Below are 15,753 nucleotides of genomic sequence, written 5' to 3'. Positions count from 1 at the left end.
GGTTTTTTTTTTTTAGTTTCTTTTAGTTTTCTTTCTGGATGTAGATGGCACTTTCCATCACGAGTGTATTAGAATTGCCTTGAATCACCTCATTGTTGAAAAGAGTCAAGTCCATCACAGTTGATCATCACTTAATCTTGTTATTACTGTGTACAATGTTCTCATGGTTCTGCTTGCTTCAGTCACAATCAGTTCATGTAAATCTTTCTAGACTTTTCTGAAAACAGTCTGCTCATTATTTATTATAGAACAATAATATTCCATTACATTCATATGCCATCACTTATTCAGCCACTCCCTATCTGATGGGCATCTACTCAATTACCATTTCCTCGCCACTTGGGCTGCTACAAACGTTTTTGCACGTATGGGTCCTTTTCCCTCTTTTATGATCTTTTTTTGGGATACAAAGCCAGTGTATGACATACATGGCTAGATCAAAGGGTATGCCTGGTTTGACAGCTCTTTAGGCATAGTTCTGAATTGGTCCACCAATGGATTAGTGTCTCAATTTTGCCACAATTCCTCCAATATTTATCATTATCTTTTCCTATCATCTTTGCCAATCTGAGAGCTATGAATGGTAACTCAGAGTTATCTTAATTTGCATTTCTCTAATCAATAGTGATTTGGAGCATTTTTACGAGGAATGGATTTAATTTAACTGTCTGGAAATTGTCTGTTTATGTCCTTTGACATTTAACATTCTTTTTGTTTGGAAGGCAGCAACCAGGTGTTAGAATAATAGAAAGGATTCACTGAATTGCTGTTTTGTTTAGATCACTTTTCATTGTAGACTTCAGTTTATGACAATTATAAAAAAAACAAAAAACAGCATCAAGTCTAAAAGGAAAGCTATATTGAGCCAACATTTCAATGTAATATCAAAATATTTATGAGCATAGAAAACAGTGTAAATTACAAGTTATAGGAAATACTGAATCTTATATACTTTTCACTTCACTAATAGGAGGCAACTTAAAAAAAAACATGTATTTATCTCATGGTATTCTGATAATTGTAGTCTCTTTACTACACTGTTTTTTCTCACCGTCCCACATTGTTATTCTATTTTTGCAGTTTTGGTGAACAGTTTGGAGGAAGAAGAGGATGTGACTGTATTGTACTAGAGCCTTCAGAAATAATTGTGGTAAGAACTTTAAAGGCTGTAATATATCCTTTAATGTGCTTCAATAAAAACCCTCCTCCTACCCTCTCTGAAAATGTGCATTTTCAACAAAAATTATCTCACAAGGTTAAATGAAAGAACAAATGAAAAAACAGCTATAAAGTCTACATACAAATGGATGTACCAATGAGAGATGTTGTTAGTAGAACATTAGAAATACTTCTTTCATTTGAACTATCTCATCACATACCAAATCTCTTTGAAAATGATACAAATAGCTATGCCCAGAGAAAGAACTCTGGGAGATGACTAAAAACCATTACATTGAATTCCCAATACCTATATTTATGCCCACCTGCATTTTTGATTTCCTTCACAAGCTAAATGTACAATATTTCAAAGTCTAATTCTTTTTGTACAGCAAAATAACGTTTTGGTCATGTATACTTATTGTGTATCTAATTTATATTTTAATGTATTTAACATCTACTGGTCATCCTGCCATCTAGAGGAGGGGGTGGGGGGGTAAGAGGTGAAAAATTGGAACAAGAGGTTTGGCAATTGTTAATGCTGTAAAGTTACCCATACATAACCTGTAAATAAAAGGCTATTAAATTTAAAAAAAAATGATACAAATATTAGATGATGGCATAAATAATAGATATACTAGTTCCCATGCTTATTAAATTATTACTGAGGTAGAAGTTTAAATTTGAAGGCATGGAAATAGGGACCATGAATTTTCAATCAGTGGTTCTTCAATTATTGTTAAATTTCATTAACATTTATTAAATATTAGGCCTCATAGTTATGAGAACAGAGATGTTAGGAAAGAGTTAGAAACTTGAGAGCCATTTAAGGAATTTACAATCTGTTAAATTAAACTCCATAAATGATGGAAAAGAATACTGAACTTAGATGTTTGACTTGATACACATTTACTATCACTATTTCCAAAAGCTAGCAGAATCTTCAGATATTTTAGATGATGTAATGATGATGAATCTGAACTTGAAGCTTAGAAAGCTATTTCTCTTCACTTTTTCTAGAATTCCTTCTCCCTTCCCATCTCTTTATCCAAAGATAAAGTCTAATTTAAGATCCTTCTTAATCCCAACAAACAGGTTATAAATCTGAACGATTAGAAAGATATTGGTATTTTTAACACAAAGAGAAAAATTGGGAAGGAGAAGTTTAGGTGGGGAATTAACAGGTTGAATTTTGGACATATTGAATTTGATTTGCCTTTGGGCCATCCAGTTCAAAAGGTCCAATAAATAGTTTGTGATGCAGAACTGCACCTCAGAAAAGATGCTATGATTGGAGATATATGCACATTTATTGTCTGTCTGCATCTACCTATATATAGATATATTTATACATACATGCACACTCATATAGATAAAAATCTATAAATACATATGCATCTCAGACTTGTTTATATAGAGATCATAATTGAACCCATGAAAGCTGATGAAGTTACAAAGTGAGACAGTAGAGAGAAAAGAAGAGGGCTTAGAGTTGAGCCTTTGGTTATACCTCCAGATAGTGGAGTGACATAGGTAATGTTATTCAGCAAAAAGATGGAAAAATGTTTAGATGTATGAGAAGAAAATCATGAAAGAACAGTATAATAAAAACCTAAAGAAAAGAAAATATCTAGTAGAGAGTGGTCAATAGGGTAAAATTCTGCAAATCAAGAATGAAGAATGGTGAGGATTGAGAAAAGATCATTACATTTTGCAATTAAGAAATTGTTTGTGACCTTTGAGAAAGCAGTTTCAATTTAATGATGACGTTGAAAACCAGAATGTCAAAGGATGAGAAAATGGAAATGATAAAGATAGACAATTTTCCCAAAGAATAGGGTTGGGAAAAGGGAATGAGTTATAGGATAATAGCTAGTGGTGGATAGGATTTGATGAGAGTATTTTTAAGGTCAGCAGGGCTGGGAGGTATGTATAAGGAAGCAGGGAAAGAGCTGGTAGAAATGAAGAGTTTGAAGATTAATGAGAAAGAAAAAAATGATAATGGGAGCAGTGTGCTACAGGAGATGGTATCAAGCATATATGTACTAAAGTTGGTCTTGGGGAAAGGGCCACTTATTTAAAAACTGGAATAAAGCATGAGATTCTTCCATAAATGATCAGTTGAGGTCTTGATCAGAAAATACTGGGGGAAGGGGGTCTTGAAGAGAGGAGATGTGAAACAATTGTTTTTAGTGGTGTAGGAGAGAATTTAGAGAGAAGTAGAATTGCCTTGCTTTAATGAGGCCAAGTTCTAATTGGAAAGCAAACATTTGTAATGGATCCAGTCAGAATTCCCTCCTCTCTCTAGGACTTTTGCCAACCCTATCCTTCAAAGCAGATGTAACTGGAGAATTCAAATGATGAGAACATTCATAAGTTGTAGCTTAAGATGTAAGTAGCAATTTGGGGTATCAAAGAATTGTAGTTTTAGAACTGAATTGATTCATTAAGGGATCAGGGTTATCAAGGGAGGAGAACAGAGCCTATAGAAAGGTGATAGCTCAGGAAAGAACTGAAGGAAGTGTAAGATATTTAGGAGAGCTGTGGGATAAAAGATAAAGAGTTAATTTTAGAGCCAGCAAGAGTTCAATCTGTAACACATCTTGGCTGCAAGACTCTCGACACATCACTTCACCCTGTAGTGTTTTAGACCAGACCATTTTTCAAAGTGGTCTTAAACTTTTTCCTTTTTGCCTGAGAAATTTTTCGTGACCCTGGGTGAATATATAAAATAGGTATACAAATCAAACATTTACTGATAATAAATCATAATTTCACAACTCCCACATTAGTCTCGAGGCCCTATAAGGAAGGTGGGCTTTAGACACCTCTTTAAGATTATATATTTCATGGGGTGGGGAGCCAACTTATTGGTAGAGGGAGTTTCTTTTCACCTCTTGTTTTTTTAGCTGTCTTTTATATGTTTGCTTTTACTCTTAGAACTTATGCTTCTTGAGTCCAAAGACTGTCTTTCTTTTTTGTTTATATTTATTTTCTTGGTATATAGAGCAGTGCCTAGCACATAAGTTCTTAATAAATGCTTTATCTATTTTTATTTATCTGTAAAGTTCTTATCCCTCATATATAGAGGAGATTTCAGAGTTTTTTGATCTTGGAAATGATGGTAAACATCAAAAGTGTATAACTAAGGTGAAATGGATGAGTTGAGTAGGTTGATGAACTGGAAAATTAAGGTATTAGAAGAACTACCTGTATGTTTTAAATCCTAATATGAGGGTAGGAATTGGTGTGAGGAGCAAGACTATGTGAATGTTGTGAAGAGAAGGAAAATATTTTTGGAGTGGCTTCTTAATAATATTGCCCAATTGTGCCATGTCTGAAATGAGATTTTCAGTGTGAAGCCTCTTCTATTATTGTCCTTTAAACTGGAAGAAACCCTCCTTCTTTCCCTTCTCCCAACATTTAGTTTTTTATTGTATCTTTTATGGCACCGACGATCTTTTTGGTACCATACTTGTGTTTTTGTCTCATTCATTCTACTTGACTGTTTTTTAAAAACAGGGATTATACCTTAAGACCTCTTACTCGCTACAGTGCCTCGAATATGTCATATACATACAGTATATTTATTGAATTAACTGGCCTTTTCTTTTTCATTATGAAGAGTAGCATATAGTTGATTCCCTGGTTAGGTTCTTAAAAGTGAAAGATATTCTTACAAATGAGGTGTATAAATTCTCTTTAAAGGTTCATTTATTTATTTATTTATTTTTGCCTTTTATAGATGATGATTATCAAATGTTATACTCAGTTTTTTCAGTGCCAACATTTTAGTTAGCAGTGATGTTACCACAACTTATGTCTCACAGTTCCTGCTTTCCCATATTTAAAATATCATGTAGAAAATTCAGTATGAATCATTTATAGCAATTAGTTACTTGGACTGAGTTTTTTGAAAAAGGAAATTATAATTTATACTTTTAATGTTAAAACCTATAGGTTTTTGTCAGTTACTTGTGACCTGTCTTATCATGTTTACTAATTTATTAGTGTAGAAAGCAATTAATTAAATTCTTCTTTTGTGTATTTTGGTTGCTAAAAAGTAATAAAAATGGCTATTTTGTAATTATATGGATTTTTAAGTCCAGATTTCTACACAATTTTAATTGTGTAGGGAATTTTATTTTGTTACATCTCATGGATGAACAATTTTATAGATTCTAATATTTCTGTATTTTGAGAATCATCTTTCGTGATTGTAGTCATTATGTGATGGAAAATAATTTACAGACAATTGAGTCCTCTGATTTGTACTTATCTGTTTGACTATTGCTGAATCAGTCTTTCTGATTTCTGAGCAATCTGTTTCCTCATCTCCAGAATGAGGATACATTCTCTTGTAGCATCTGTCTTACAAGTTTGTGAGAATCAAATGAGTAGTAAATAAAAATTTTATTCCTAGTGCTATATACATGTCAGGTTATGCTATGGATAGAACCCCGGGGAGGTATAGTCAGAAAAACTGGAATTCAAATGTTCCCTCAGACACTCATTAGCTGTGATTCTGGGCAAATTTCTTTACCTTCATTTTCTCATTGTAAAGTGGGGGTAATAATAACATCTACTTCTCAAGGCTGTCATGAGGATTAAATGAGATAATAATTATAAGGCACTTAGACACTATGGTGTCTGGCACATAGTGGGTATTATATAGATACTAGCTATGGTTGTTGTTAAGAATTTCTCACAAAACATTGTGCTGTGTTCTAGTTAAGTGTTTTTGACCATATCTCTTGTGTTCCAGTTTCCATATTGGAATGAACTTAATCAGCAGTACTTTTGATTTTTTTTTTTTTTTAGAAGGAAGTAATCCAGTACTGAAGCTTGGCAGCTCAAGATTGGGAGTGGGATAAAGGGACAAAGGATTTGAGAGAAGATGGCAATGTAGAGTTGGACTGGTTAACCAGAGGATCAGTTTGGGAAAGGGAAGAGAATATAATCAGTTCAGGAGTAGGTCAGGAATTTGAAATCATAATGAGGAAAAAGAATAGGGTTTGGGGTTATGAAACAGAGGGAGATGTGTTTTGGATACAAAATACTTTTCCTGCCACTTGATATTTTTACAAATGAGGAAAAAGATTAAGAGAAGGTACTCATGGTTGTGTTGTTAGTAAGTGTGAACACTGAATTTATGTAAATTTTGACTTTATTTCCTCATTGTATCAAAGTGCCACTGAAGAGGCTTTCATTTTGCTTTGTTGTCTACAATTAGTTGAAGCACTACATCTGTTTGAAATATAGGTAGCAGTTATTTATCATAAGATGGCTACATCTGTCTGGGTAAGTTGCCATTGCATATAGTGAATGTACATTTGAAAAACCAGGTCTTTAAGCAGGTCTAAACCCCTTCTTACAGATGGGGGTTAGAGATCTGTTGATGGAGATGGAGAAACCTGTAATGTCCAGACTAGCTTTCTGGAGGTCCTCTGGACAGGCCTTAGTCTTGGCAGGATAGTCACCATGAGGATGGTCAGGAATAGAGTCTAAAGTATTTATTGTCTTCACAGTCTGTTCACTCTTGACTGACTGCCTGACCAGTCCCCAGTTCTTTCAGCTCTTAAATACCCTATTACAATTAAATTACATCATTGCAGCATACTGAGTATATGCCAACGAGAGTAATTATATCATTATATCATACTAGATATATGTGAACTAGAGAACCATTATCTCATTAATTCCACTGAGTTAACACCTTGTTGTCAGTATCCTTGTTTCAAGTATACTTCTCCAGAGTTCCGGCCTCTACATCTCCTGCTTCCTTTTGTTTTAGAACACAGGTGGTCATGCCCTCCCTGACTTCTAAGGAAGGGAGGTGAAAAATCAAAAAAGAGGTGATCACGCCCTCTTGACTTCTCAGGAAGGTGAGAACACCAGAACAGATATTGTTAGCATATTTCCTCTGGATTGAAGGATCTTACTTGAAACAGGTATACATCAGTCCATCAGTGTGGGAGGTATACAAGCACATAGGAATATAACACAGGCTAGTAGTGATTTAAGAAACAACATGAATCAACATGAGGAATTATATATGTCCTAGAAGGAGGATATATAAATAACAATCATATATACACTTTCAGCAGCCAAGAGATAGTCCAAAACTAATCTATTGTTCATCACTTCATGTGTCAGGGAATCCAATGATTCCTACAGATTCGGAAGTCCTGCAGCAATCTCATTGACAATTTTTGATGTTCATGAGTCAATTGCCATAACTGCCATGTTCTTTCAGTGACATGTATAGTCAGAGAGGGAACCATCTGATGTTTCTTGGATCTTTTCCTTTGTTTCAAGGGTCTTCTCTTTTTCTGTCTCTCTCTAATTGACAAGGCGGATACAGCTCATTGGCACCCATCTGATTCCTTCTCCATCTGTAGAGATACAAGCAAACCCTCTCCCCTAAGCAGTTAACCTATTTGGTCCCTTCTATTCACCACTTTCTGGATCTCTCCACATCATGTGACGATTATCTAAAGATAGTGGAGCTGCGGTCTTTCTGGTGGGTTATAAAACCTGTCTACCGGAGCCAGCACATCTTTATCAAAAATTAAAAAATTAATAGTGTAAAGAGCTAAATTTAAAAGTTCTCTAGGGTTACCTGTGGCTCTCTCTCTTTTGTTTTTGGGGGAGCATCTTGATGTCTTTACTATTGCCTGTTCTTGAGAATTAAAAGGTATGCCAGTGGTGTGGAAAACCTGATATTTTGCACAAAGTATTCAAAGTGTTTAGAAGTATATGCAGGTCCATTATTTGTTTTTATTGCTTGTGGCACACCCATAATTGCAAAAGCTTGTATAAGGAATTCAATACTACTCAGATAGTCTCTTTTGCTGCTAGTATTGCAAAAATAAATCCTGAAAAGATGTTTACTACAACATAGATAAAAGACAGATGACCAAAAGATCTATAATGGGTCATATCCATTTGCTAAATTTCATTGGGTCTCAAACCATGAGGGTTCTTCCCTGGAGAGAGCATAGGAGCGTGGGAAGGAAAGGCTTTTTATTATGCTCCTAGCTTCCTCTTTTGTTATCCCAAATTGCAAACTTAAAGCTCGAGCAGCCTGATGATATTTAGAATGAGATTTTTGGGCTGCCTGAAATAAAGGAGTATTGACTAACAAGGTTAAAAGGTGATCTGCCTTTGAATTTCCATGAAAAATAGGACATGGAAGTCTACTATGAAAGTGGATATGCAAGATGTAAATCTTAATTGGATGCTTTCTCACTTGCTCTTGAAGTTCCTTAAAGAGCTGATATATATATTAAAAACTACAAATTTTATTTAGGCTGTGGCAATTCTTTGTACCACACCTACTGAATAAGCTGAATCAAATATTATATTTATATCTCCTGGATTATAAGAGCTAAAATGATTGCGTACAATTCATTCTGCTGAGTAGACTGAAAAGGAGTTCCAAAGACACTCTTTGTAGTTAAATCCTGAGAGTATACAGCACAAATGTTATTTGGATGCATCTGTAAAGAGGGTTGATCCTTTAAAAGGAACCTTAGAAACTTTTTCTTCAAAAGTCCATTGTCAATTATGTAATAGCCAGGTCTTTAATAGAGACCCGTGTGTAAAATTTGGAGCTGTGGCCACTAAAATTTGCCACTCTGGGATGGTTTCACAGCATACATTAATTTGTGCATTGTTACAAAAGGTATATATCTTGTCAGGTCTTATCCCAGATAATTGTACTACTTACTTAATGGCCTTTAATAAAATTCTAGCCACAAGCATTGGGTAAGGTGTAAGGCTTTGATCTGGTTGTGCTGGAAGTTCACCCATTCTTATCACACTGTGTCCTTGATGGACTGCTGTGGGTGCCTCTTTTGTAGTAAAAACTAATATTTCCAAGCGTTAAGTAACTCAACCACATTGGATAAAGCCAGTTCAGCTTTTCTCAAAGCCTCTTGAGCTTCTTTTGTAAGCTGGCGTGGTGAGTTTAAAGCAGTGTCTCCCCTTAAAATATCATATAATAGTTGTAATTGATAGGTAGTTAAGCCTAACACTGGGTGCATCTATTGGATATCTCCTACCAATTTCTGAAAGTCATTTAAGGTGTTCAACTTCTCTGTTCTTAAAAGAAAGTTTTTGCAGTGTAAGCACCTTAGGATATACTTCATATCCTAAATATTGAAAAGGAGCATGCCTTTGAATTTTTTCTGGAGCTATATGCAATTTGTAGTTTCTGTGGTCTTTTGTAGACATGCTTCTAACATTTGCTTCTCAGGTGCACACCCCAAAATATCATCCATGTAATGTAATAACATTACTTTTGGAAATGCATTTCTTACTGGAGTAAGAGCAGCAGCAACATACATTTGACACATTGTAGGACTATTTTTCATTCCCTGTGGCAAAACTGTCCATTCATATCTTTTATAAAGCTCAGCTAAATTAATGCTGGGCACTGAAAAGACAAATCTTTTCATATCCTCCTTATCCAGAGGGATAGAATAGAAACAATCCTTAATGTCTCACCTAAAGAGGCTATTCTCTCTCTCTTTTTTTTTTTTTTTTTTTTTTTTTTTTTTTAAATAGCCTTTTATTTACAGGATATATACATGGGTAACTTTACAGCATTAACAATTGCCAAACCTTAAAGAAGCTATTCTCTAGGTAGTTGAGTAGGAGATGGAAGTCCAAGCTGAAGAGTTGCCATAGTTTCCATCTGTTCATTTACTTTTCTTAAATCAGTCAACATCCTCCATTTTCCAGATTTCTTTTTTTTATAACAAATACAGGGGAATTCCAAAGACTTAGAGAAGGTTGTAAGTATCCTTGGTCAAGTTGCTCTTGTACTATATCTAATAAGACCTGAATTTTTTCACTTAAGGGCTACTGTTCCACTCACACTAATGTATCAGTTTTCCATTGATTGGGAACAGGTGAGAGTGCAGGAAGGCCTTCAACAACAACCCTGCCTAATTACTCATTTGTAATCCTAACTGTTGTAAGATGTCTCTTCCCCATAGATTGATGAGGATTTTATTTACTATCCAAGGAGTAACAATTCCTGTTACACTTTCAAGTATACATCTGAAAGGGGTAGTACTAATTTCAGCTGCTATTGATTCTCCTGTGCCAGACATATAGGTGTCGACCTTAATCTTTGTCCAGTGACTGGGCCAATTGACACCTCTAATTGATCTGTACCCCGTCTACCAACCCTTTCAATGGTATGCCATTTTCATAGTGTTGCTGGGAGTCAAAATCTGGATAAATATCACCAAATTGCCTATTAGGAGTCTTTATCAGTAAACCTGATGCTACTACTTCTCCTGGGTGATGTCACAAGTTGTCTACCTGTATTAGTGACTGGGATATTAGCTACACATTCCCCAGTTTCCAAAATCAGTGTATGGATGAACACTGTTTTGTAAATATTCTTGGGAGGTGAAATGTTCAAGATGACTATGTGTGGAGGTAAGGGGTCTATAAGCAGGACAGGGACAGATTTTAGCTTTCCAGGGGATATCTCAGTAGTTCCAGTGGCATACAAACTCTATTCTCCCCAATTGCAATCCCTTTCTCCCATCAGATTGCTTCTCGGCTGATCTATCATGTTGAAGTACTGAACTTTAAAGACTCTCTAGGAGTAACAGCAGTTGCTATCAATCCCTAAATGTTTTTTTTTTGCCTGGGGCTGGGCCCTGCTTCTCGTTTCCTTGAGTCAGTCTATATTCTGATGCCCAATGGAAGTCTCTGTTGCATTTTGGACTTAGGATTTTGGGTCTTGTTCTGCCATCCTGTTTTCTCACTCTGTCTTTATGCCAACATTGAGCTTTCATATGCCCTACTTTACCACATTGAAAGCATTGATGAGTCTCTCAGGAAGTACTTTGCCAAAAGGGACCCTGTCTGCCCATGTTCAGATCTTGAGAAGTCTGCATCATAGCCTGCGTATAAAAGGTATTTGTGCCCATTTTGGCACAGCGTCTTATGATCTTCTCTAAAGGAGCATCCTTATGTAGTCCTAGTGGAATTCTTCTACAAACCTCATTAGCATTTTCCTTAGCAAGTTGTCTTATCATAATTTCTGTTGCTACATTTTCACCAATAGTTTGTATGACAGCTGTTTGCGGATGTCCCATGAAATCAGCAAAGGGTTCATTTGGACCTTGTCCTATTTTTGTGAAGGCTTCACCTCTATCTTGTCTTCCTGGGAAGGTGCCCCATGCTTTGATAGCAGCAGAAGCAATTTGCTCACATACTGGTATAGGGTAATCTGTGCTAAAGTGTCTGCATAATGATCTATACCTGCTAGTTGATCAAAGGTGATTTCTATATTAACTCCAGTTTGTCTGTTTCATTGGGGCTTGTATTTTGCAGAGTTCACTATATTCTGAAAGCCACAACAAGTTTTGTCCAGATTCTAAACATGTCCTTGCTATAGATTTCCAGTCATCAAGGGCTAAAATTTCATAAGCCAAATTAGCCCCATAAAGAGTGCAAGTCTTTTTCAGATCTTTGATAATTTCCAGATTAAAAGGAGTGTATCTTCTTCCTTCTTGACCTGAAGAGTCAAACTCTTCAATCACAGGGTATGATATGCTTTTATTCTCAAATCAGATGTAACCTATCCTTCTTCTTTAGCTTTAACTAGTGCCTTTTGTAATCATGTCATAGGGGGTGGACAAAACTGCTGCATGGGTAATGCTATTGGTGTCACTGCCCCTCTCACTCCTCCTCCTCCCTCAACCCATGAAAGTGAAATTGAGGGGGAGGGTCATGAGTTGGGGAATGCCCTAAGGGCCATGCTGGGCTGGTAGGTAGAATTGAAAGGGAGCTTTGAATGTGAAAAGCACCATACCCCTTCTCATCAGCAAAGTATTTAACATACTTAATTCGTTTTCTGGACAACTCATCATGGTACTTAAGATACTCAACTCTTTTCTCAACCACATGGCCCTGCCCTGCAGAGCAGTAACAAGCAAAATAAATCAGTAAAATGCTAAAAAAAAAAAAAAAAAAAAAAAAAAAAAAGAATTCCTTAGTTCTGCCCAGATGCTGTACTCTCTGGGGCTTCAGACACCAATTCTCTGTTTTTTTCCTCATATTTCCTTGTCTGGCTGCCCAAGTTAAAATCTTTCCTAGTTTTAAAATTTGTGGGATTCCTTAAAACCAATTTTAACTCATTGTATTCAATTAATTCCCCTACTAACTTCATTATATATTGCTTACATACTACTTCAAAGTTACGTTTATGTAATATGAAAGAGGATTCCGTAACACCTTTCTGGAAATGTTAGCAGAATCAGTTTTTTTTTTAATGGTATAGTTTTGAACAACTAAACGTATTATTTGTTTTATATATTGTTTTTGAAATTAAACAATCTTTCCTTTACATAAAAAAAGACTAAAGATTGGGTAACATCAGAAACATATAAGGGTCTTTTAAAATTATAAAGTGCAATAAAAATATGTTATTATTACCATTATTCAGAAGAATAATGACAAGGGGGAAGGGAACACCAACACTTTGCAGACATTATCCTAGCAGCACTGGGAGATAAGTGTTATTATTATCCTCATTTCACAATTGAGGAAACCAAGGCAGACAGATTTTTTTCAAGTGACTTGCCCAGGGTCACACATCCAAGGCAGATATGAACTCCAGTCTTCCTGATTCCAGGTCCAGGCCTCTTCACAGTGCTACCCAGTAGCCTATGGGTAGTGACTATAGCACTGGATTGAAGTTAGAGTAACTGGGTTTGAATCCCAAGCATGGCTGGTTCTTACCTATGGGAACTTGGATAGATTTCTCTACCCTCTTGGGTCAGTTGTTTGTTATCTCTGAAGTGAAGGGATATATTAGATAATTTGAGAACCCTTTCAGGTTGCTAATGAAATAAATATTTTAGTTGTACTTCTAAAATTTTCTACGTTTTTGAAATAAACAAATTTACTTTTTTTAAATTTAAAAAAAAATTCCCAAAAATAGTATTTTCTGTAAGACAGTAATAAGTATCTGAAACTAGCTAAAGTAGATGATTTTCTTGACCACATGGCCTACCCTGCAGATCTCCAAGAGCAGTAACAAGCAAAATAAATCAGTAAAATGCTAAAAAAAAGAATTCTTTAGTTCTGCCCTGGTGCTGTACTCTCTGGGGCTTCAGGCACCAGTTTGATTATGATGATCTTTGAAAACCATTATGTACATAGCTTCAAACTTTATTCTACGTACTAGGGGAGGGAAAAGGACAGGTGAGGTGATGTTCAGCAAGAGAGTAACAAGAATGGAAGTCATATTTTGAGAAGATTGTTTATTTCACTGAGAATAGAAAAGATTATAAAAGAACAGGATGGAGATGAGAGAGCTTGCTGAAGGGTAATGTGGCTGTGGTCATGGAAACGCAGAACCTTATGTGATATACAATAAGAAGAAAGAATCAATAAAAGTTGGTGACTATTTAAGGAGAAGGAGAAACAAGATTTTTGATGTTTTGAATCTAACGGCAAATATGATGGTATAACTTCCTGAAATAAGGAAGCTAGGAGAAACTAGTTTGGGGAAGGTAAAGAACAGTTACTGTTTATACTGTTGATTGGAACAGCTAGTAGTTTTTCTTTATTCATACAATGAGTTATTGGCTGCCTCGGTGTACAATGCTAATTTGTTGTCAGAATAAAGAAAACCATTTCCATCATTTAAATATTTTATAATTAAAAATAAGAGAAAGCTAAAATGTTCTAGTAGATGTTTGAAAGAAAAGCTTAAATTTGGCATGTGATTATTTTTTTGTAAGAAGTAGTGATATTTGGCAGCAAATGTCTCCATCTACTACTCTTGCTTTTATCTGAAACTGGAGAATTAAAAGTGAGCAGAAACTAATTTATTTTTCTTAAGAAATTTTATCATTGGAGGATTTTAAGAAAGGCAAGATTTTAACTCTTCTAATGCCTGAGTAAGCTATTTTATACTATATCAGTTCATCAGAAAAATTAAATTTTTTTCTTCTGTAGAAATTATTGAAGATGAAAAACTTCTTGTAATAAATATCTGATAATTATCCGTTGATAAATACATTTTAATTTTTTAGCCAGGTTTTGTATCATAGTCAAAATGATTTCTTAAATGACTGACCTCTCTTCATATGCAAGAAGGGAGTGACAACCGACAACCATGAGCACCAACTTATGAAAAAGGGATTTTAGTAGGTGGTAGTAAAAGTTGTCTTTGGTAAATATTAATGTAATGACAGTTACTTACGTAGTCAAGTTGTATTATTTGTAGGTATGAACCCTTTTGTATTCTTTGAATTCTTTGTCGACATCTCTTAGTTTTTTCTCATGAAGCTCCATTTTTTGTATGATTGATAAATATGTTCTGCTTTTATAATATCTCTCACTATCCTTTGCTTTTAACATTTCATAGCTAATGAATATGTCCAGCAGAAGTAATAAATTCAGAGGAATTACAAATTTCTGAATTTGAAGGGAGAAGAATTTTTTCATTCACTTAATATCTCAGAATTTTTGAAGAGCCTAATTTTTAAGTTAGAAATAAGTTTTTCATAGTTGATCATTATTAGAGTAGTGTCTATAGTGATCCCCTGGTCCTGGTCATTTCATGCTACTTCAATTCACATAGGTCTTCATAGGTTTTCTTGTAACTATCCCCCTCATCATTTCTTGTAGTAGTATTCTTTCACAATCATATATCACACTTTGTTCAGCTCTTTCACCCAGTTGATAGAATTTCCTCCATTTCCAGTTCTTATCACAAAAAGAACTCCTAAAAATATTTTTTTCCATATAAGTCCTTATTTTTTTTCTTTAATTTTTTTGGGATACAGACCTAGTAGTATTGCTGGATCAGAAGTTATGCAGTTTTATAGTCCTTTGGGCAGAAGTCCAAATTATTTTCCAGAAGAGTTAGAGCAGTTTACAACTCTTCCCAACAATCCCAATTTTTTTCATATCTCCTCCAGCATTTGTTATTTTCTTTTTATGCCATTATACCTAAGATGTGAGATAGTACTTCAGTTTTTTTTTTTACTTTTTTATTTTTAGAAATATTTATTTTAAACTTAAATGCAAAATAGGAAATTTAAATATAAAATAAGAAAAAACAAAAAACCCATTGTCATGTACACAGCCAAACATAAGAGAGGATTCCGTATAAAGCAATAAATATCCATTTCAAGAAAACTTGTATAATGAATATTACAAATTGTTTTCATAGTTGTCCAGCTTTTTTTTTTGCTTCCTTCAAGATTTTTTTTTTATTCCCTGTGCACCTTTTACTTAATTTTCCCTCCTTCCTTTTTCCCCCGCCCCTAAGAAGTCTGCAGTTAAATGTGTATTTATATATGTGTGTGTAAACATATATACACACATCTTTACATTGATATCTATCAACACAAATAAATATGTATATGTGTACATATATATATATATATATATATATATAAAACACTATTCTATCTTGTCATCTTATCATCTATTTCTCTTGAATAGCATCTTTTTTTGTCTCAAGTCTTTCCATGTTTTCTATAAGTTCATCATTTCCTAGACCACAGAAATATTCCAGCTCACTCACATTCTAGCTGAGAGATTGTC

The 15,753-nt window shown here is 34.7% G+C and overlaps 1 protein-coding gene across 19 annotated transcripts in view; it reads left to right on the top strand.

Annotated features, from left to right (window-relative positions):
- RAPGEF6 (Rap guanine nucleotide exchange factor 6) overlaps positions 1 to 15,753 on the top strand; it is a 242,046-nt gene that overhangs the window by 58,380 nt on the left and 167,913 nt on the right. For all 19 annotated transcript variants that reach the window (XM_031953075.1, XM_031953069.1, XM_031953077.1 and 16 more), the window contains one exon: positions 1,081 to 1,150. In XM_031953075.1, the coding sequence (XP_031808935.1) occupies positions 1,081 to 1,150 (70 nt within the window). The remainder of the gene's footprint in view (positions 1 to 1,080; positions 1,151 to 15,753) is intronic.

The sequence above is a fragment of the Sarcophilus harrisii genome, chromosome 2 (genome assembly GCF_902635505.1).
Source record: "Sarcophilus harrisii chromosome 2, mSarHar1.11, whole genome shotgun sequence".
In the NCBI taxonomy this organism is placed as follows: Eukaryota; Metazoa; Chordata; class Mammalia; order Dasyuromorphia; family Dasyuridae; genus Sarcophilus; species Sarcophilus harrisii.
The sequence above is the reverse complement of the archived record's forward strand: the minus strand, read 5'-3'. Positions and strand labels throughout refer to the sequence as shown.